At 37.8% G+C, this 23,719-nt stretch overlaps 1 protein-coding gene across 2 annotated transcripts in view; it reads right to left on the bottom strand.

The window, feature by feature from the left end:
- Window positions 1-3,445: 3,445 nt before the first annotated feature.
- The window catches only part of RAB2A (RAB2A, member RAS oncogene family), a 102,354-nt gene continuing 82,080 nt past the window's right edge, over window positions 3,446-23,719 (bottom strand). The window contains exons 7-8 of one of the 2 annotated variants that reach the window (XM_003902796.4): window positions 6,809-6,877; window positions 3,446-4,774 (exon numbers count right to left, since the gene is read on the bottom strand). In XM_003902796.4, the coding sequence (XP_003902845.1) occupies window positions 4,679-4,774; window positions 6,809-6,877 (165 nt within the window). In that variant the 3' untranslated portion in view covers window positions 3,446-4,678. Of the gene's footprint in view, window positions 4,775-6,808; window positions 6,878-7,502; window positions 8,700-23,719 lie in introns of those variants that run through there. The other variant, XM_021942358.2, reaches the window with a different exon arrangement.

The following is a 23,719-nucleotide window of genomic DNA, read 5'->3' as shown; positions in this document are numbered from 1 at the left end:
CGCAGGATATTCCAGGCTCATTTTCTAATTTCACTGCCCCAACCCAGGAAATCAATCATTTTTCTTATGAACCCCAGTTTCCTTTATTAGAGAATGCTATTTAGAAACCAGTAATGGGCAGTAGGCATTATGCTCATTGCTACTGGGCCCTCTCAGCAGACAAAGGTGAAGAAACATGTTTACTCACAGTGCATCTGTAAATATAAAATCCACGAGTTCATGATCTCCTCAATTGCAACCTACCACCACAAGGTTCACTCTAGCCTTTCTCAACTTATTTGCAATGCATTTTTGATGAGGAACTTTGCTCTCATTATCCACAATGTATTTACTTATTTGCTCAGTCTATGTGAAAAGTAGCTTTGCATTGTTAACCCATCCCCTTTACTAGCTACAGCCTTTGTGATCGTTCATTTTGTCTTCAGTCTTACAGTAAACAGTGATAATACTATTTTCCAAAGTTATATATGTTGGTTTTCTTCCCTACCCCTTCAGTGTGGTGTTACTCATTTGACAAGTTCATTAATAGTTTGTATTTTACCGAGTTCCTGCACTTCATGGTTGACTTTATGTTTGGGTTATGTGAAACATAACCATAGTTGAGTCAGAGCCATACAAAAAATGTACCCTGAAAGAAGCAACATTCTCTTGTCCCAACCATCCTATTCCCAGCCCTGTTACTTTTCACCCTGTACCCACCCAGTGTTTGTAACTAGTTTTCTAGTGTATTCTAGAGATCTTCTTCCTCATCCTTCTTTATAGCTGTGTAGGACTCCACTGTGTGGATGGACATAGTTCATTGAATCACTATAGTTTACTGAATCACTATAAGTGGAAATGACATGTAACTCATTTCCAATAATTTCTAATTACAACCAATGCTGCAGAAAGTAACCTTGTGCATATGGAGCTTTTGCTTTATTGGAGAATTATCACTTGGGCAGATTCCTACAGGTGGGATTTCTGGGCTAACAGCAAGTGTATATGTAATTTTATTAAGTATTGTCAAGTTCCCCTCCAGAAAGGTAGTTCCAGTTTGCACTTCTACCAGCAACACACAAAGGTGCCTCACCAATACAAGGTGGCATTGTATTTGACATTTCTTCCAGTCTCATAGGTGAGAAATGGCATCTTAGCTTTAATTTGCATGTTTGAATTTTTAAAAGTAAATTTTATTGTGTTTAAAAGTATACAACATGTTATGGGATACACATAAATAGAAGAAGGTTACTAGAGTGAAGCAAATTAATGTATCCATCACTTACATTATGTTTGAATTAACAATGCATTTTAGGGACATTTTATATCTTTTCTTGTAAATTGCTCATTTTCCTCCATTTTTCTATCAGGAGTTTGGCACTTTGTTCTTCAATGTTTAAGAATTGGCCTCATAATTTTGTAAAACTAATTCATACTAATACATAGACTGACACTTAGTTTTTGGCCGGGCGTGGTGGCTCACGCCTGTGATCCCAGCACTTTGGGAGGCTGAGGCGGGCAGATGACCTGAGACAGGAGTTCGAGACCAGCCTGGTCAACACAGCAAAACCTCATTTCTACTAAAAATACGAAAAGTAGCAGAGTGTGGTGGCAGGTTCCTGTAATCCCAGCTACTTGGGAGGTTGAGGCAGGAGACTCACTTGAACCTGGGGAGATGGAGGTCACAGTGAGCCAAGATGGCACCACTGCACTCCAGCCTGGGGGACTAGAGTGACTCTGTCTCCCAAAATAAAATAAACAAAATAAATAAAATGAAGTTCTCTATCATGACTTCAACCAAGAAAGTAATAATACCTGGTCCATCCCAACAGAGGATGAGATGATCTACCGTGGTGTTAGGCTTCATTTTAATGTAAACATAAAGCACACCTAAACTCTTGAGAAACACAGGTAGACACTCTGGTTTACCTATTTGTACAGTCAATTCCTGTTTATTATTAAACAGCTTTATCTCTTTGTGTATCTTTTACTCATATAATCAAACCTCATGCTGCCAACCTCAGGACTAAATAAACTGAGATGCGGCTTTACTATGTATGAGAGAATAAATGTTTAAGGTGTTCCAAAGCCAGATGTGAATCAGTTTTTCTGAGTGATTGGAAACATTTTGGTACGATTTATATCCCAACCCTTTTTGACCATTAGCAGATAAATAGGAACTATTTTCCTGTTAACAGGCTATTTTAAAATATCATTAAAAACAAATTGTATGCAGTTGTATATCCTGTTTCAGTTGTATATCTAATTATATGCCACATTCTTTCAAAAAATTGGCTTTTCATTCGGTTGTCTTAAATTTGGAAGACGAATGGTAACAGTATCTTTATGAAGATCACAATTTTGAAATGTTACATGTTGAGTGAGACACTGAAAGCTGTGTTTATTTTTTCAGTGACTGATTTTCTATGTCCATAGATGCTATAAAAGTTGATCAAAGATCAACTAAAAATTCAATTACAGTATTACAAATTCAACTGCAGGTACCAATATTACATTATTTGACAGGGATAATAAAATGAGCAAAGAGTGGAAATCATAGACAATAACACTGCTTTCTCAATTAACAGAAAGGATTCATAACATATTCCTTAATGGTAGATGCGATTTGTAGAGAATGTGGAAATGAACTATTGAGAAGTCCACCTGCTGCCCCAGACTGAGGCACATTAGGGTGGTTGTGGGAGGAGTTATATTTGAGGGTTCTACTTTTCCTTAGGGTATTAAAATACATGTCCTGGTTTGTTGTTTTTGTCATTAATTTCTCTTCTTCAAATAAAAGAATTAGGGGAGAAAGCATGGAAAAGAAACACATTAAACTTCCGGAAAAGTTAACAGAAGCTTAAAAATAACAATTTCCAAAGAATCATTCTCTTCTTGGTATAGAGCAGAACCTGTCCTAGCTGCCTTAACTTTTTCTACTCATTGGTAAAGAGAGTGATTAGTAAGACCAGTGTATTTGATATGGCCACTTGAAAGAAAAAGGCTGTACTACAAATACCCACCAAAATAGATTTTCTCTCACCTTTCCCTCTGCCCTCAAGGAGATAGTTAAAACAAAACTATGATAGCATTTGGTGATTTCCCACAGGAGTACTGTCAAACTTTTAACAGAGTATTGCTGAATCTTCAGGGAAGACCTGTAGAAAGTTGAAGGCCGTGAGTGAAATGAAAGTAGTTTCAGAATTAGAACTTCTTTATGATTTTTTTCAGGCATAAGTGCTTTTGTGCTGGTTCAAGAGTAGAAAACACTTGCTTATATTGCTTACACCATCAACAAAAAGAATTTCAATATAGTGAGATTTGTCACATTTTAGCAAAATTTTTAAAAAGGGTTGAGTGTTAAAACATTCTGACCCTTTTAAAAAACATGCTTCAACACATGTAAAAGCTGTAAGGGGACTAAAAATACATTAAAAAAGAGGTGGTCATAATAAAAAAAAAAGAACACTTTTATACATAGGATTTTATTTTGCACTGCTATAACAATTTCATTATAGACCAAGGGAGAAAAAGAAAAAAAGGATAAAACCACCACACTGAGTAAATTACTAAAGCTTTTCTACTTTGTAACAGTATTTTTCCATCTGATAGATTTATTGTCATATCCCCTTCAAAACAGACAAGATGCTTACCATATTTAAAGATTATAGAGGTTGCCACCGAAAGAAAAATTTTACACAGTCACTGTACATCAAGGTTGAAAAACTGTCCTGCATGAAAAATATACTTAGAAATCATGTGAATAAAAGAAAAAAGAAAACATTATTGTGTTTAAGGAAAGATTAAAGTCCTCATAATGTGCCATCGAAATGTGGATACTCATTCTTCTTGGAGTCGCTAAGATGTAGGAATTTCTTGCTTCTGCCCTTTTCACTCATTATACTGTGTTTTTCTCCAACAATATTCGTTAAGGCAAACAAATCCTTTTCTGAAGAGGTCTTAAGGAAATTGTGGACAAAGCAAACTTTTGGCATTAAAACAGGTTAACATATACAAAGCCTTTAGTAATATACATTAAGCATATTTCTCTTGGACTAGTGACAAGAAAAGATGAACATGCTTGTTAACAATGTCAAAAAGTTTAAAATTCAGTGTCCAAGCAATTCCTAACAATGCTTCTGTAGCTTTAAGCTCTAAACAGTATAGAATTTATGCAAATGCATTAAAGAATTCAAGCTTGGCAAATTACACCCAAGCAGGTTATTAAACTATATATACAGAAAGTAAATGATAAATACAGAATTAAAAGAGTCCTTCTGTTCCTTATAGCCTTGAAAATTGACAAAGTTTTTGAGGACAGTTCTATAATATTAAACATTAGGTAACCACAGGTGTTGGGAAACCTAACTACACAAACCGATTTAAAATACTCAAGATGACTTTGTAGTGTTTAATACAATTCAGTTCGTAGTTAAGGGCACAAGACAACATTTAACAAAAATAATCACATCAATTGACCTAGAAATCAAATGCAAATAGATATGAATACAATCTCCAAAATCTGTCTTTTAAGTGAACATTAACCATTTATTCAAAGTTATACAAGAATTTGAAGGATTAAAGTCTTCTGTGACATAAAGCCATTTCAAATAGTTTCATGTCTCAGCTGAGCAGGAGGAGAGGGGGTGAAAGAATAAGTGAGTAGGCCCCGTTGGGCAGCTAGACAGTAAAAACAGACTCAACAGCAGCCGCCCCCAGCCTGCTGTCCTCCCTGATTGCCTGCATGTGTTGCATTAGTAGCAGCATGCTGAGGGCCAATTTTAATGCCATTTGCCTGAAATAAAAGAGAACAGAACAATAAATATGACCAGACACAACCAGCGATACAGTTTAACTAGATTCTTAAAAAACTCATTTAATTCTTTATAATACAATTTTATCAAACAACTGAGAAAAATACAGTAAGTAGATTTTAGCAACAATTAAAACAATCTCTCTTAAGGGCTGTTCCTTCCTTTTAAAAACACTGTGGAAATGTTCCTGAAAGTAATTCTTTATCATACCAGGTTCGGGGTAAACAGATATTGGATAATGCTGCTTTTCAGGAAATTCTCGTAATGCAGAAATCGTTTAAAATAATTATTGCAAGTAATCTTTAAAGCATAAAAATATCCAAAGTCCATGCTGCTTTAATACAAGGTAAAATCTTTTCACTAGACAGTGTTTCTGTTCCATGTTGAATCAGCTGTACAGGCTAAGGGCATATGAGTGTTCTGTGTCATCAATAATTTCTATGATCCCCAAAGACATGGCAGCTTGCCAAGAACCCACACACAGAGTAGTTCTTTCATTCATCAAACTCACACTTATGTCTTAACCCTCATTCCCTCAAGTGGATTTTACCTAAAAATACAACACTTTGAGAAAAGTAATACAGTAGCTTCAGAAATTAAGCTCTTAAGGAAACTTTACGTCACAGTAAATCTCAGATTTATAGTGCTTGGCAGTTGTTCTGCAACAGTAGTAGCCTTGGGGTTTCTGGCACTAGCTCAGTATTGACAGCAGCTGATGTGGTTTCTTTTCGCTCTTTTGACTCCTCTTTAATAAAAAGCATGCCCTATGGCTCATTGGTTTTGCCCCCTCTGGGCTGGTAGCAACTTCTTGAGGAGTCAAGGAGTCAGCCTTGGCATTAGGCCAAATAAATAGCACGGCCTGTTGGCTCCTGACAGCACATTACAATCAAAGCTGCATAAGGCACAGTAAAGCAGTCAGCTACTATATGAAACCAGACAGAAACAATGAATGTACTCTTTCAGATAGAGGCCCAATTACTGTTCAATTTATATGGCATTAGTCTCTGAATGGTGTCACCTTTAAACTAACTCAAGAAGTACTATCATATAAGCGCAGAAGATAGGATTGAGAAACTATATTACTCCAAATTAAACAATGAAAAAATCATGTACTTTTTGGAAACCTTAGGCAAACTGCTGTTTGTTTTAGCAGAGACTACTGAAGTAACAGAGAGCCTCATTAATGTGTAGGATGAGACAGACATACATAATGGCTTTCTAACACAATGCTTTTCTAAGTGCAACTGGGGAGAAACCAGGGCTTTTCCTTCAGAAGCCAGAAATCTTAATACAGAATGGCAAAAATATTTATGTGAAAATAATTATGCTACATCCACATAAACATTTTGAAATAAATACAGATAAATGCAGAGTGGGGATGTGGGTCAAGTGATGATCTTTGGTGAACACTGAAATAGATGCTTCAAAGCTTTACATTTTATCCTAATAATGTTGACCAAAACAGTATGAAAATAACATTACAAAAAACCCTATGCCAAATGCCAATTATACACACACACACACACACACACACACACACACACACACACACACAGATATATATATTAATTTAGTCTCCTGAAAACATGCTATACTATATTGGGAGTAATTTCCAAATTTGGTATTTCCCTCTTTCATACCAGATAACAGAAAGCATCTTGCATTAGTACATAGTACATGCATTTATATACCAGAACATTATTCCCAAAGCAGATGACACCATATGGTCATGTGGATAAAAGTGGATTTTCTTTTCTCTTTGGGGGATTTATATTATTTTGCATTGCTTGCAATGAATGGATAGGGTCACTTACTTTAATCCATTTCCATAGATAAACTGTTGTTCTACTAGAACATATTTAACTACTATACCACATATACCAATTTTTCAGTTGGATGATTGTAAACCAATGGTGTTAACTGATTATCATGATTGATTTTAGGATTAAAAAAAATATAAAACAATGAAGTGAATTCTAAATTAATATTGACCAACAATATTTATATGTATATACCTCATTATTAATGTCAAAGACTCCTTCTTGAATTTTTTCATAAATTTCTTTTGCTGTATTAATAAATGCCTGAAATATAGAGAAATTGGTTCATATTATATAAAACCAAAGCAATAAAATAACATTATATATGCTCTATAGAATATCATAATGTTCAACATATGAAAGTCAGTTGATGTAATACATATTCATAAAGAACAAATAAAGATCATATTAATATAACATATTAATAAAGAACAATCAATGTAATACATTATATTAATAAAGAACAAGCCCACATGATCATCAATAGATACAGAGAAAGCATTTGACAAAATCCAACATTTCATGATAAACTCAACTAGAAATAGAAGGGAACTCCTCAACCTGATCTAAAGAATGGCATCTAAGAAAAACTATACCTAACATCATATTCAAAAATGAAGGCTGAAAGCCTTCCCCCTAAGATTAAGAACAAAGGATGTATGCACATGCTAATTAGAATTACAAACAGCATTATTCACAATAACCAACAAGTGCAAACAACAGAAATGTTCATTAGTCAATAAAAAAAAAATTGGGATATTCAATTAGAATATTATTTGGCCATAAAAAGGAATGAAGTACTGATTCATGCTACAATGTGGATGAACCTTGAAAAACTGTGCTAAATGAAAGAAGGCAGACACAAAAGGCAACAATACTACAACTCCATTTATATGAAATGTCTAGAATAGGCAAATCCATGGAGACAGAAAGTAGATTACTGGTTGCCAGAAGCTAGATGGAAGGGAAAATGGGGAGAGAATGCTAATGAGTATGAGGTTTCTTTTTGGGGTAACTAAAATGTTCTGGTATTAGATAGTGGTGATAGTTGCATAACTTTGTGACTAGACTAAAAACCATGGAATTGTTTGTTTATTTATTTATTTATTTATTTATTTATTTTTGAGACAGAGTCTCACTCTGTCACCTAGGATGGAGTGCAGTGACGTGATCTCGGCTCACTGTAACCTCCACCTCCCAGTTAAAGAGATCCTCCTGCTTCAGCCTCCTGAGTAGCTGGGACACAGGTGTGTGCTGCCACACCCAGCTTATGAATTGTATATTTTAAAAGGATCAATTTTATGGTATGTGAATTATATCTCAAAATAAAACATCATGACCATGAGAGGAAAAAAGAATACTGGAATATGAGAACAGCACATAGAGAAAAACACATATGTAAACTGCATAATCCTCCATGTAAAAACTAGCTTACTTTTGGAGAATACAGTTCCACACAGGGCCTTTTTTGCCATGATAATATATTATTTAGTATATAGTTTAAGAGAGCAAAATTAAAGGATGCTTCTGATAAAGAGATAAAAGGCAGCTCAACTTCTTTGCCATTAAATTGTCAAAATAAAAAACTAGTGTTGGAATACTGTAGATCAAATTAAGCCTATAAATACCAAAATTTATACACAAGCATTCTCTATGTAAAATATTTAGAAATTCTATATAAATATTACCAATGCTATAGAAGGCATATACAAACTCTGAATAGGCTCTAAACTATCAGATTTGACAGATCACAGATAACAGTACCAATCAATATAGTAAAGTCCTCTTCAATTAGCATTCTATAAAAATTCACAAAAGAAAGCTATACTCCATTACCACTGATACAGACCTAATTCAAAGTTTAAAAAGTAAACAGGATTCATGGAGAGGAACAAATCATACCTTTCATCTTTTCTACACTGGAAACATTTGACTGCTGAACTTGCCATCAGAGCTTTTGTTTCCTAATTAACAGGACTGATATGTTTTCACCTTTAAAGGCCTTACAGCTCCCCAGAGTAATCAATCTACTGCAGCTCAATTACTGCACCAAGCACACACCAGTCAGTGAAGGAGATTTGAACGTCTGCGGCAGGAGCACAGAGATATGAATATGCATAAACTCTAAGTGGCTGATCGAATCATCACAGAGGGTCATGAGAATTTGCAGCAAAATAATGAGAAGAATTAATCACTACAGATTCACAAGGCACTTAGGATGCAAGTGCGCTTTTCATGTATGTGCTGGAGCTAAACTGAAGAGGGAACTGGCTTTCAGCCAAGTATGAATTGATTCACATTCTTCAAAATTGAGGTTATCCCTATAAATAAGGAAAAACTTAACTTTATTTCCAATAACACGTCAATTACTGTGATGGCTTTAGAAATCAAGCTAACTAAATACTGAAGTCAACAGATACATAAATTCACAGGGCTGGAGGTGCTTCCAGGAGCATCCACATGTGCACATTTCACTACAACATTACATAGAACTACAAGGCCCCATAAGTGAGTTATACTTCATACAAACAAGCACTTTTATACTACAAAAGTTATTATTAAATGTGTCAATTTACATAAAAATTGCATTTTTGCCCATCTGGTAATAAATCACTTTAAAAACGGGCTTAAGAAAGTGATGCTATATAAAATTTCATAAGTCACTACTAATTTTATTACCTAAATAGTAATGAATACTTTATTAAGCACTTTTAAGCATAGTTGTACCAGATGAACTGAGGATGTACATACAGTATTTTTTATCTGAAAGGCATGCAATTAACTTCATTATAACTGAAATATAACAAATAGTAACAAATAATCTTTGGATAATGCTACATTACTTGGTCGTTCAATCTCTGATTACACATTACAGACAGTAAAATCAAATATTTTCTACCTCCTAAGCATATTATAGAGGATACAATACAAATGGGTTTTACATACTTCATGACAAACATTAATATTTAATATATATTACTAAGTGATTAATGACTAATTTTAATGAGTCCTTGGTGTTTGAAACCCAGCCTGACAAATGTAGACATTAATATACCTGTTTTAAAAGTATGTGGCTATTTGTAATAACACTAGGCTTTGCACAAACATACAAACAATAAAATACGTGGCTATGGACTTTGAAACTGCTGAGTTCCTAAATATAATGAACATTAACCAAATACTATCAAGGCTTATGAGGTCAAATAAAAGTTCTAAGGTAAGAGCCTTGGGTATCACAGACAAAATCTCCTCCACTTAAGATGCAAAACATTTCCAAAAAGATGAGAAATATATATGTATACAATACATTGGCTGGGATTTTTAAAAATTGATCATTTCACTGTATTCATTAAATATCAATCCCAAATAAAAACTTTTTAAGGTATGGATGTTTCTAATCCATCTTCAGATCACTGCATTCCATATATATATATAAAGTACAAAAATACATTTTAAGTATTGCTTGGTAAATACCTCAAGGCAGTACTAATGTTCTTCACAGAATTAGTTTAATTTGAATGGTTAAGCTATTCCCTTAAAAATACCTTATCTATAGATATTCAACATATTGTAGTTTTGAATCTCTGGCACAATACCTAAAATAGCATAGGTACTTAAACTGCCTTTGTTAAACTCAATTACCCTTAGCAAGGAAATACCTACAGGGTAAGGTAGGCTTACATGAAATTGCTGGTTTCTTTTTGCTTATGTGCATCTCTTTGGGGGCAAGTTCTTTTAAGACTTCATTAAGGGACAAGCAGGAGGCAAAACTAGTAGGTTTTAGAATAGGAAAAAATATTTGTTGACGAACTGATGTCAAATGACTTCATTTGTTTCAATGATTTCATTGTTTGCACCATGAAACAAACAATGTCTAGGCAGATCCACGATTATGAAGTGTAAACAGATTTCTCTGCAGCCAACTGAATTTCGTGCTCCTCCTGCTTCCCCATGTGGCAGGTGCTCTGTTGCAGTATCAGAAGCCTGCCTCTCTCATTTTATCACTAGCCCTTCATTTTCCCCAGGCTTTAACTGGCACGTTCAGTCCTTTACCTTCCTTTTCTTCATTAGCCATTCATTCTCTTGCTTTCCACCTCAAACACTAATCTTTCAGTGTTTGGCAGCATTTAATCTGAATGATACTGATAATACCTAAACTTATGGCAAAATTTCAGGGACTTCAATAGCACAGTTGAAACAAACGTAACCACAAAGGGCTATAAATGTGTTGTAATTCAAATAAACATTCAGTAAATACACATGTTAATGTGTATCTTGCATATCACTGACATTTAGCCAAGGGCACCTATTAAACTGCTGTCACTGGCCAGGCTCACACCTGTAATCCCAGCACTCTGGAAGGCCTAGGCAAGAAGACTGCTTGAGGTTGGGAGTTTGAGACCAGCCTGGACAATGTAGTTAAGACCCCTGTCTCTATTAAGAAAAAAATTGTTGCTACATATTCAGAACTTCTGTAGGTACCATGGAAGATACAAAGATGAGGAGAACTATTGTTGCTGAACAACAGGAACCATTTAGGTAGGAATAAAACCATTTAGTTGGCAGAATTCTAAGCCCAACGGCTCAGATCTCCATAAAGATGGAAGAAAAAAACTTTCTGCACTGATAGGAGAATGCAGGGCAGGATTAAGGCAGGTCTCATGGATATTGTGCTAACAGGACCTTTAAAATAGACTGGAGAGAATGGAGGCAAAGGAGAACATAAGATACCATTTTATTTTTATTATGGTTGGACAGTTTTTAAGGCAAAATATTGAAAATAAATGGGCTTCAACAGAATATTTAAATTACTTCCTTACGTAACATGCTGCCACCTGGTGGCAAGACAAAAATTAGGTTAAGACCAGTATTTTGGACAGTTTAATTATCTTGAACAGATGCTACATAGCAGGGTATCTTGTAAACAAGTGACTTTTAGTTCTTAGAACTGAGAAATATGAGGTAACTAAAATGTGGTTTAATTTTCTTCTCAACTGCTAAAAGTCAATGCTATGAACATTACAGGTATCCATTTGCCTAAGTTAATAATAATATATACTAAGTACTTACTATGGGACAGTCACTATACTGATTTATGAAGGTTTTCATTATTTCTTAAAAGAAATTCTAAGTATGTAAACAAATAAGAAAACTAATGTTAACTTTCTTTTGCTTTCAAGAAAATCTATAGTTGTGGGATGAAGTTAGACCTTTAAAATGAGCAGAATTACTGAGAGCTCTAGAACCAGGCTCTCCAGGACCAAACCCCAGTGCCACTTCTTACCAGCTGTGTTGCTCTGGAACCAGTGCTTAGCCTCTCTGTAAAATGAGGATGATAATGTGGGAAGTATGTGCTTTTTGTTATGTTCAATTACAACTGCAACATAAACAAAACAAATGAAAATTCCTTTGACTTGTATTAAAGGTAAGTGATCCTAATAAAGGAAAGATAAATGTAGCCTACTTCATAGGATTGTTAGAAGGGTTAATGTAAAGCATTGAAAACCATGCTTGACATGTAGTAAGCACTCAATAGGTGTGTCAGCTGTTGGCATGAACGTTTGGATGCAAAGACACATGGGGAACAACAGGAGAAGGGAGTACGGGTGCTAAATGTGTATGTGCCCTGCAGACACTACAGATTTAAGGAGAGAAATGGTGATCAATGCTCTACAGTCAATTCAAGTATCTTGATTAAATAGAGCTAAACCTTAAAAAAGTGAATTGGCAACATATAATGTACACACTGAGCCCCCCAAAATAAATTTAATAAGACTTAGATATTGGGCAAAAATAGGAGAATCCGGTGAAAAGGACAGCAGACTAGAATTTCATATTAGGGAGTTTAAATAAGAAACTTCTTCAAATTCTGTGACTTCTTCAAATTCTGTGATTCTATCTGATTTAGGGTCAGTGAAGAAAAACTCACACATCATCCAATAGTGGCTTTTAAATCGTATTTCAAGGCAATTCTGCAGGGGCCACCTTTTGGAATGAGATGGGAGTAGGGACAGCCCTGTGGAGGGAGAACCTCTGCCTCTTCCCCACCTTTTTCTATAGCATCACTAGTTCCAAAGTAGAGCTGTTGTGCTGTTACTTCTCTCATACAGTTTCTTTGTGTTTCACTAGAAGGAAAAGGGCCATTGCTAAATCTACAATCTATAATTTTCTCATTTTGTAGACATGACTGAGCGGCAAAAGGAGAAACGACTTGCCCAAGACCACACAAAATTATAGCAGAAGCAGGATTAGAATCTAATATTCTTCTCACTACATATATCTTTGCTTTATTATAATCAGTTATCTTTAATACAAGTCAAAGGAATTTTCATTTGTTTTATGTTGCAGTTAAAATTGAACATAAAAAGCACACACTTCCTATATCCTTTAAAATCCTTTTAGCTAGAAATTATATTGGATTTCTAGGATTATTTTTGGAAGTATATAAAATTTGTATTATTTACATCTTTTGTCTCTTTCCTACCCTTTACAAAAATTAATATCACTAGTATCAATGTTAACTAAAGGAAAGTAGGGAGCCTAAACACATCTTAATTTTAGCAGGGAAATAAAGAGGGGAAGCAACTAGAACTATTTGATTAGAAAGGTTTGGGGAATATGGCATTTAAGAATTTGCTGTTCCTAGAAAACCAAATACCACATGTTCTCACTCACAAGTGGGAGTTACACAATGAGAACACATGGACACAGGGAGGGGAACATCACACACCGGGACCTGTCGGGAGGTTGAAGAAAAGAGGAGAGAGAGCATTAGGACAAATACCTAATGCATGCGGGGCTTAAAATCTAGATGACGGGTTGATAGGTGCAGCAAACCATCATGGCACATGCATACCTATGTAACAAACCTGTATGTTCAGCACATGTATCCCGGAACTCAAAAAAAAAAATAGTTGTTTATTTTAGGGTTTGTTGCTGCAGCATAATATAGCAAAAGCTGAGCAATGCAGATGAGTAATTGGTTTTCTATGTAAACTTAATAGTTTTAAAAATCATAATTATTGCAGCATTTTACTCTTCAGTACTGAGTATACTAAACTAACGATTAACATTTTGTAATTCAAGTGATGGACTTAAACTTAGCTCATGAAGAAAAATTTCACTCCAAGTTATTCTTAGAATGCTTATCTATATTCAAAAGTAAATATTAAAATATCTTCAATTAAAAAAAAGAATTTCCTGTTCCTACTTTCTGTCAGAGGTAACGTAAAAATGTTTGATTCCTTAGCAATTTAGTTCTTCCATTTAATAAGCATTTACTGAGTGCTTGATTTGTACCAGGCACTGAGGACACTCAGGTAAGTATGAATACCTTAAATCTCAAGGATGTGGTATATAGGATAGATATGAATCCAATACGGGAACATAGAAGAAAAACCTTCAGTTGCTTAGATGAGTAAGGTGGCGTGACCACTTCTGAGAGAGGAAAGTCCTTCAAGGGAAGGCCTGAAAGGTAAACTCCAACTCATTCATTAGGAAAATTGAGGGGAAGAAGGGCATTCTGGACAGAGGAGAAGATTTTAAGTTCAATTCTGTTGGAAGCTGGGGATAGCCAGGAATGTGAGACAAAGTTTGAGATGTGGCCCTATAGGCAGAGGAACCCTGAAAAGGTAAAAAGAGCAGGCAAAATGAGAGGAGTTTGGAGAATGAATCACAAGGGGGCGACGCTGGCCACAGGGAGACTGAGGAGTCCAGAGCAATAATCCAAGAAAGAAATGAGGGCCTGACCAATTCAGATGGTGGCAACGAGAATGCATGGCACAGCTCAAACCTAATATCCGTTGTGAAGAAATTAACAGGACTTGGTAAGTGACAGGGTAAAATGGTGATATGTTTATGGATGACTCCGCTTTTGGTTTAAGTGATGAGATAAAAGGGTATACCATGAATTGAGATAAATTAAAAAGGAAGGAAATCAGTTTTCAAGGAAGGAATGAAAAATGTCTTTTAGACATGTGGAATTCTAATACGTTGTACACATGGGAAAGTCTTGGTAGATGGCAATCTATGTAATTGTGCACCTATATGGGGATATAAGCTACAGAAATATGTGAGTGTGTAAGTGTATGACATGCATTTATTAGCATAATTTTCTTGGGTAATGTTTAGCCACCCTGGTTTAGAAGTACAGAAAATAGATGCAACTTTCAAAGTCAGAGTTTGGATCATCTATGAAGTTCCGGGGATGATGGCCAAATTAGAGGTGAAGAAGCTGATGCCAGTCAGCCAAGTCTACCAAAATGTGGAAGAGAGTGGTAAATATTTATTAAACTAAGCTATCCTCAAGGGATACTGGAAAACTGCTGAGGAAGGCCAGGTCAGATTTCCAGTGAAGTCCTGTGGTACGCATTCATGAGCTTAACACTCAGAATCGGTTTAAGGGTGCAACAAAGCCTTCAGTTTACAACCTCATTACAGCTATATAAAAATACTCATTCCACCACTTACAACAAAGCCCAAGACAAGATGGTCCCTCAATGCAAATGAAGTCTACAGACTTTCAAGTACTGAGACAGAATGCAAGTATTAGCAAGGGGCCTTGAAATTGGTAGTCTTCCTAGTTACTAATGTCTTAGTAAGTCACGTGTTCTCTCTGGACATTAAAATTCATCTATCCTGTCAATTTAGGTGGCTTGGTGGGTTACTGCAACCTGTCTTAGGGTTAGCTGGTTGTATTTTCAGCTATTGTCTTGATGGCATCTAGTACTTCAGCAGCATAAGCATAAGGCTTCTGGGAAGGGTGGGGGTTTACCTGGCTTGCCATTATGACATTAACATCTCTCCATCTGAAAAGGCCTTTTCAACCCACAAAGATTCCAGGCAGCTACTGAAGGAAGAAGCACCTGATTAGAGGCCAATTTGCTCATCTGGATTTTTTTTTTTTGGAGACACAGGGTCTCCCTTTGTTGCGCCAGCTGGAGTGCAGGGGCATGATCTCAGTTCACTGAAGCCTTTCCCTCCTGGGCTCAAGTGATCCTCCTACCTCATAGCTGGGAGGACAGCAGGCGTGTCCCACCATGCCTGGCTAATTTTTTATTTTTTTGTAGAGACGGGGTTTTGCCATGCGGGCCAGGCTGGTCTCAAACTCCCGGCCTCAAGTGATCTGCCCACCTTGGCCTCCCTAAGTGCTGAGAGTATAGGTGTGAGCTACCATGCCCAGCCTCATCTGGAGTTTCTAAAATCTCATGTTTTAAAATGCTTGGGCAAAGATAAGGTTTAGGACAGAATTCCACCTACATGTCACAAATGGGACCAAAGCATAATCAGAATGAAAGACTAAAGGAAGAAGAACATCGTTGAAGCAAATATATACTTACTCATCCAAACTTTTGTTATCTAACATGTGGGGGTTGCAGAAATGACAAGAGTCTGTGTCTTTAAAGAACTCAATCCTTATGGTGGGCTGACATGACAAACAAGTGCAATGATATCATGCCAAGGTGAATTCATGCCCAGGATGACACAGGAATGAGTAGAAGAAAAAGTCTGTCAATTCAGATGCTGTGTGTGGTGGCTGGTGGTGGAAGGAAGACACGCTGGTGTCATGGAACACACTCCAGAGAAGGGATCAGACTTGACCATACCCTTGGAGGATCAAGTCGGAAGGAAGGGCATTTCAAGTGCACAGAATACTTTTTTGTGGAGGAGAGAGAACACTGTAAAACTGATCGACTCTTAGTTTACTATGGAGAGCATATGGTGTGAAGGGTTGGCAATCAAAGCATCCTGTATGCCAAGCTAAGGAGTTTGATGCTGAAGCTGTGGGGAACCACTGCATGGTTAATAAAATTGGAGAGAGACATTCAATCTTCATTTTTAACAAGATCCCAGAGGTCACAGGGTAAAAGGACTGAAAAATGAAGACAGGAAGTCCAATTAGGATACAATTATGACAGAGGACAATTTAATAGGAAGAAACAATAACAGGTGAAAAGTGATACGTATTAACTGAATAAATCAATGTGAAGGGGTAAGAGAAAGAACACTATAGAATACAGAAGATTTGCAGACTAGAATAGCGAAGGGCTGTCAGTTCAGTTGGATGTGTTAAATTGGAAAGGTGTGAAGATCACTCAGCACAACTGTCTAGGCAGCAGCTGTCAGGGTGGAGCTGAACATACAGCCTAAAAGGGTACCTGAAGTAACAGACTTAGGTGATATCTCAAAGTGGAAAAAAGAACTGGTAAAGAATATCTGGGGAAGGCCAGTGAGGTGGGGGTAGGGGTAGAGGGACAGAGGGACAGAGGGAGAGAGAGAGAGAGAGAGAGGGGGGAAGGGGGAGGAAGCGAGAGAGAGAAAATGGTGTCATGGAGCTAAGAAAGTTTACTGAAGAGTAGTCAAAAGTATCAAATATTCCCAAAGGACTGTTTAAGCTAAAAACAGAAAAGCAGAAGGAAAAAAAAGCTATAATTCTTGCTTTTTGAGTGCCTATACAGTCATTGCTGTTACATTTTCTTCTAGCCTTTACGTATTATGAATATGTTTTTATTATTCTTTTACTTATTATCTATTTTGCAAGTTTTCTTTCATGCAATTACTTTTTTATAATAAACTTTTTCTAAAAGTAAAAATAAAAACCAAACAAACCCAGAAAAGTATTTGTTACGTGTGGCTTTTAGGAAGACCAGGATGACTCTGGCCATGGTGGAAGAAGTCAGACTATGAAGAGAAGTGTGAAAAAGAACAAGGAAATGGAGACAGCTCTTAATAGAAGCCAGAAGGAAAAACATTCAGGAGAAATGGAGTGAAAGTATTTTATAAGATGGCTGAAACTTAATTACATGCTGGGAGCCAAGAATCAATAGAGAAGGAAAGGGTGAAGATAATGAGATGGCTTGAAGCAATAACATCTCTGAGAAAATGGGAGGAGACAGCACTCCACCTGATTCTTCTGTGACAGAACAGACTGGATTCCTCTACAGCTTCTGTATCTCCTCAGAGTGTGACCCCTGGATCAGCAGGATCTACATTAGTTGAGGGCTGGTTACAAATGCAAGCTCCCAGGCCACAGCACAGATCTACTGAAGCAGAATCTGCATTTTAACAGAATTCTTAGGTGATCTGTATGTACATTAATACTTTGTGACGCTCTGGTCAAAAAGACAACTGACTTAGGTAGGCTGGGCATGGTGGCTCATGCCATAATCCCAGCACTTTGGGAGGCTGAGGTGGGAGAATTGCTTGAACCAAAGAGTTTGAGACAAGCCTGGGCAATATAGAGAGACACTGTCTCTACAAAAAAAAAATCTTAAAAAATAAATAAATAAATAAAAAAGACAACTGACCTGAAAAAAAGAAAAATCTTATGAGGCATTCTTAGTTTAGCTTAAAAAAAAAGTAGTCTCCATGCACCCACCACAAAATATATGTGACCATGAAATAAGAGAGTAAGCAAAATAACACAGACATCAGTCCATGGTATGTTAAGAGGTGTTATGCATCCCCCACAGATTCCAATTTTAGGCATTTCAGAGACTTTACAGGAGCTCTTCCCATCACAGGCCTGGAGGCCTAAGAGGGAAGAATAGTTTTGTAGGTCAGGCCAGGGCCCCACCACCCTGTGTTGCTTCAGGACACCGCTTGTGTATCCTAGCCATTCCAGCTCCAGCTGCAGCTCAGTAGAGCCCAGGTATAGCTTGGGCAACTGTTAGAAAAATTTGCTGACTTTTTAAAATCCAGATTTCCCAAGTATTATTTGTGTATACAATAAATATCTATGTGGTTATATATTAGTGTTATGAATGTAGTATATGATAGTATTCTCTCTATGATCCTGTCTTAAGAAATTCTTCCCTCTAAGTAATACCTAGTTTAGGAAGACTAGGGCATTTTATTTTTATGCTCTTTGGAAATAAACTTCAAAGTGTTGCCTTGGGTGCCATTTTACATTTAAGATACTAGTTCAAGATAGGCAGCATAAATCCAGGTAAGAGCAAAACAGTTGGAATATCAGAGGTATAATTAAAGGATCTGGGTACCAATATCATCTGGACAGATACTAAAACATTTAAGAGTATTCACTGCAGGATTTGCAGGTCAGAGGCAGCTCCAAAGATTAGTACTTCCTAGTCTTTACTTTCTCCTTGCTCAGGGCATCACTGAAACGAAGCGTTTTATATACATGTATTAGTTTCTTTCACCTATGAGTCTTTACTCCTTCCCAGCTCAGGGCGTCACTGAAATGAAGCATTTTGTTTGTTTGTTTGTTTTCTAAGACGGAATCTCTGTCGCCCAGGCTGGAGTGCAGTGGTGCGATTTGAGCTCACTGCAACTTCCACCTCCCTGGTTCACGTAATTCTCCTGTCTCAGCCTCCTGAGTAGCTGGGACTACAGGCACAAGCAACCACGCCTGGCTAATTTTTGCATTTTTAGTAGAGATGGGGTTTCGCCATATTGGTCAAGCTGGTCTTGAACTCCGGACCTCAGGTGATCTGCCTGCCTTGGCTTCCCAAAGTGCTGGGATTATAAGCGTGAGCCACCACCCCCAGCTTGAAACGAAGCATTATATATATATGTATTAGTCCCTTTTGCCTATGAGCCTGTAAAATAAACAGCTAGTTACTTTCAAGATACAATGGGGACACAGGCATTGGGTAAATACTCCCATTCCAAAAAAGAAAAATTGGCCAAAAGAAAGGGGCTACATACAGGTGCTATACAAGTTCAAACCCAGAAGGGCAGTCACCAAATCTTAGAGCTCCAAAATGATCTTTTGACTCCATGTCCTACGTCCAGGGCACAGTGGTGTGAGGGGTGTGTTCCTAAGGCCTTGGGCAGCTCCACCACTGTGGCTTTGCAGGGTTCAGACCCCACTGCTGCTCTCACTGGCTGGCACTGAGTGCCTGTGGCTTTTCCAAGCGATGGGTGCAAACTGTTGGTGTATCTACCATTGTGGGGTCTGGAGGACGTGGTCATCTTCTCATGGCTCCACTAGGTGGTGCCCCAGTGGGGACTCTATGTGGAGCACCAAGCCTACATTTTCCCTCTGCACTGCCCTAGAAGAGGTTCTCTGTGAGGGCTCCACCCCTGCAGCAGGCTTCTGCCTGAACATTCAAGGTTTTCCATACATTCTCTGAAATCTAGGCAGAGGTTCCCAAGCCTCAACTCTTGGACTCTGTGCACCCACAGGCTTCCCACCACATGGAAGCCACCAAGGCTTGTGGCTAGCACCCTCTGAAACAGTGACCTGAACTGTACCTGGGCCCCTCTGAGCCACAGCTGGAACTAAAGTGACTGGGATGCAGGGAGTAGTGTCCCGAGGCTGTGCAGGGTGGTTGGGTCCTGACCCTGGCCCTGACCTACAAAGCCATTCCTCCTTCCTAGGCCTCTGGGCCTGTGAGGTAGGGGCTCCTGTGAAGTCTCTGATAAATGCCTTCCCCCATTGTCATGGCTATTAGCATTTGGTTCCTTTTTACTTATGCAAATTTCTGCAGCCTATCTGAGTTTCTCCTCTGAAATGGGCTTTTCTTTTCTACCACGTGGCCAGTCTACAAATTTATCACCTTTATGCTATACTTCCCTTTCAAGTCTAAGTTCTAGTTTCAGGTCACTTCTCTGCTCACACATATAAGACAGGCTATTAGAAGCAGCCAGGTCGCATCCTGAATGCTTTGTCGCTTGAAAATTTTTCTGCTAGACACCTGAAATCATCATTCTCAAGTTCCAAGTTCCACGGGTCCCTAGGGCAGGAGCACAATGCAGCCAGGTTCTTTGCTAAAGCATAACAAAAGTGACCTTTGCTCCAGTCCCCAGTAATTTTCTCTTCTCCATTTGAGACCTCCTCAGCCTGGACTTCATTGTCCAGATCATCATCAGCATTTTGCTCACAGTTCAAGCAGTCTCTAGGAAGTTCCAAATTTTTCCTCATCTTCTGAGCCCTCCACACTCTTCCAACCTCGTCCCATTACCCAGTTCCAAAGTCATTTCCACATTTTGAGGTATCTTTATAGCAAACCCCCACTTCTCAGTACCAATTTTCTGTATTAGTCCTTTCTTACACTGCTATAAAGAAATACCTGAGACTGGGTAATTTATAAAGAAAAGAGGTTTAATTGTCTCATGGTTCTGCAGGCTGTATAGGAAGCATGATGCTGGTATCTGCTCAGCTTCTGGGGAGGCCTCAGGAAACTTACAATCATGGCACAAGGCAAACGGGGAGCAAGGCACTTCACATGACCAGAGCAGGAGAAAGAGAAAGAGGCGGGAGGCACTACATGCTCTTAAGCAATCAGATCTGGTGAGAACTCACTATCATGAGAACTGCACCAAGCAGTATGGTGTTAAACCATTCATAAGAAACTGCCCCCATGATCTAATCACCTCCCACCAGGCCCCACCTCCAACAATGGGGATTAGAATTCGATATGAGATTTGGGCAGGGACACAGATCCAAACCCTATCTGTCTGTCTGTCTGTTATCAATCAATCATCTATTTTTCTTTCTTCTCTTCCCTCTCCCTCTCTTTCTCTCTTTTTAAATAGAGACACGGTCTTGCTATGTTGGCTAGGCTGGTCTTGAACTCCTGGTGTCAAGCAATCTTCCTGCCTCAGCTTCCCAAAGTACCAGGATTACAGGCATAAGTCATGGCATTTTGAGTCATTTTTAATATTAATATCATAGCATCATCCCTCCTATTACTAAGTGAATAAAGGGGATTCATATATTATGCTGAGTGGGTGCTTCATTTCCTTGAGTTGAACTGTGTTTTATTATTCTAATTCAGTATTTCTCAATCTCAATACTGCTGACATTTTGGACCAGATAATTCTGTGTTATGAGGAGCTATCCTTTGCATTCATTTACCAGGTTGCCTCTTTTCCCCCTCAACAGATCCTTCTTGGATGAAATCATAAAGCTGATTAATAGGAAATCTATAGATTAATAGTAAACTTATTTCCAGCAACAACACAGCTAGTGCTGGAACAAAACAGTTGTTATCTTGTGCTGTAAATTATCCAGTCCCTTATAGGGAACTGTAACAGTTAAACTTCATGGTGTCCACTTGTATTACAGTAACTGGGTCTTGGTTAAAATGTATAAATAGACTACAGCACAACATCAAAAGGAAACAGATCCAATTCTAAACATCATCAATGTGCCATTTATATTTAACCTTAACAAATAATAATAGTCTAAAAAATATTTTAAGAGAGTTCCCTGTGCATTAAAATTTCTCTACACATGGTTGCCAAGGATCAGCTGGGATGTGAATAATTCTCAACAGATTATAAAAAAGAGGATGATGACCTTCCCTGAAAAGTCCAAACACCAACCACCACTGTCACTAGAAAACGGGAATGTGTCATTAGAATACCTGCCTTATTCTTAACCCATCACATGATCGGCTCTCACAGAAGAGAGTCCTCCAGAGAGCAAGCTGAGGATAGATCCTGTCTGAGCCCATATCAGTTTCTACCCACTGTGCTAAACTGCCTCTCCCATACAGCTCTGCTTATTCTCCTAAGGAACAAAAGGATGGCACAGTTAGGCAAATCTGAGTCCTTGAAAAGCAAAAACGTAAGGCACAGCACTTAGAAAAACTTCCCCATAATTACTATAATTGCTGTTTTTTCCAAGTCCAAGGGTCAACCTGATCAAGAATCAATGGGCCATGCATGCCTAACATTTACCTCCTTGGATCTAATTCTGCAGGATAATTCTTGCTTAAATCTCTGAGTTAGTATATTGTAATATGTCAGCTGCATAGTTTGGTCTTGGCTCTCCTGTCATAGGAACTGATGGTGAATGCCTATCAAAAGGCAGATACCAAGTAAGTACTGGTTTAGTTCTCCTCTTTCCTACTTCTCTAAGGAGAAAGAAATCCTTTTGTTAATCTTCCTTGATCCCGAATAAAGAAACTAAATACTTGTTTTCCAACATTACTTGTTGAATGAAATAAAAGGGATGACACTAAGACTTTATATTAGATATTAAGCAATTACTGCTTAGTTATATATGATAATGGTATTGTATTATATTTTTAAAAATTACTTATACTGAAATATTTATAGGTAAAAATATTTCTGGCATTTGCTCAACAGATGGGATATAAGACTCAAATTGTCTACATGGTGATAACCTCTAAAACTAGATGATGTCTATAAAGGTTTAGCTTTTTAAGTGAGAGTACTGATTATGTTAATTTGAAACAGCAGCCTTTCCAGGCACAGTGGCTTGAGCCTGTAATCCCAGGACTTTGGGAGGCTACGATGGGAGGATATCCTGAACCCAGAAGTCTGAGACCAGCCTGGGCAACATGGCAAGACTTTGCCTCACAAAAATACAAAAAAATTAGCTGGGCATGGTGGCACACACCTGTCATCCCAGCTACTTGGGAGGCTGAAGCAGGAGGATCACTTGAGCCCAAGAGGTTGAGGCTACAGTTCAAACCACTGTACCCCAGCCTGGGTAATAAAGCGAGACCCCATCTCAAAAAAACAAAATAAAACAAGGCTTAACGACAGTTCTATCAACTTCATTTTGAGCCTACCAAAATGCTTTGATATATATGATGTAGAAAAATAAGCTAAAGAATAAAAGTGTATTGTCCAAAAAATGCCTTTTACTTAAAAATCTGACACGCAGACATTGTGAATGAATGCGGCTTGTTTTGTTTATCTTCTAACCAGGACTTTCTTATTTCATGTTAGCACAATTTCATCTTTAGCTACTTCTGAGAAATGTTAATTAAGAAAGTCTATGCATAATATGCTGGGCGTGGCAGCTCATGCCTGTAACCCCAGCACTTGGGGAGGCCAAGGCAGGTGGATCACTTAGGAGTTTGAGACCAGCCTGGGCAACATAGTGAAACCCCGTTTCTACTAAAAGTACAAAAAATTAACCAGGCGTGGTGGTGCATGCCTGTAGTCCCAGCTACTCAGGAGGCTGAGGTGGGAGAAGCACTTGAACCTGGGAGGTGGAGACTGCAGTGAGTTGAGATCGTGCCAATGCACTCCCGCCTGGGTGAGAGCAACACTCCATCTCAAAAAGAAAAAAAACCAAAACAGACAATAAAGTCTATGCACCATAAAAATTAATTATTATTTGTTAGGCATGTGCTAAACATATATGGAGGGAACTATTTG

This window comes from Papio anubis, chromosome 8 (assembly GCF_008728515.1).
Source record: "Papio anubis isolate 15944 chromosome 8, Panubis1.0, whole genome shotgun sequence".
NCBI lineage: Eukaryota > Metazoa > Chordata > Mammalia > Primates > Cercopithecidae > Papio > Papio anubis.
The sequence above is the reverse complement of the archived record's forward strand: the minus strand, read 5'-3'. Positions and strand labels throughout refer to the sequence as shown.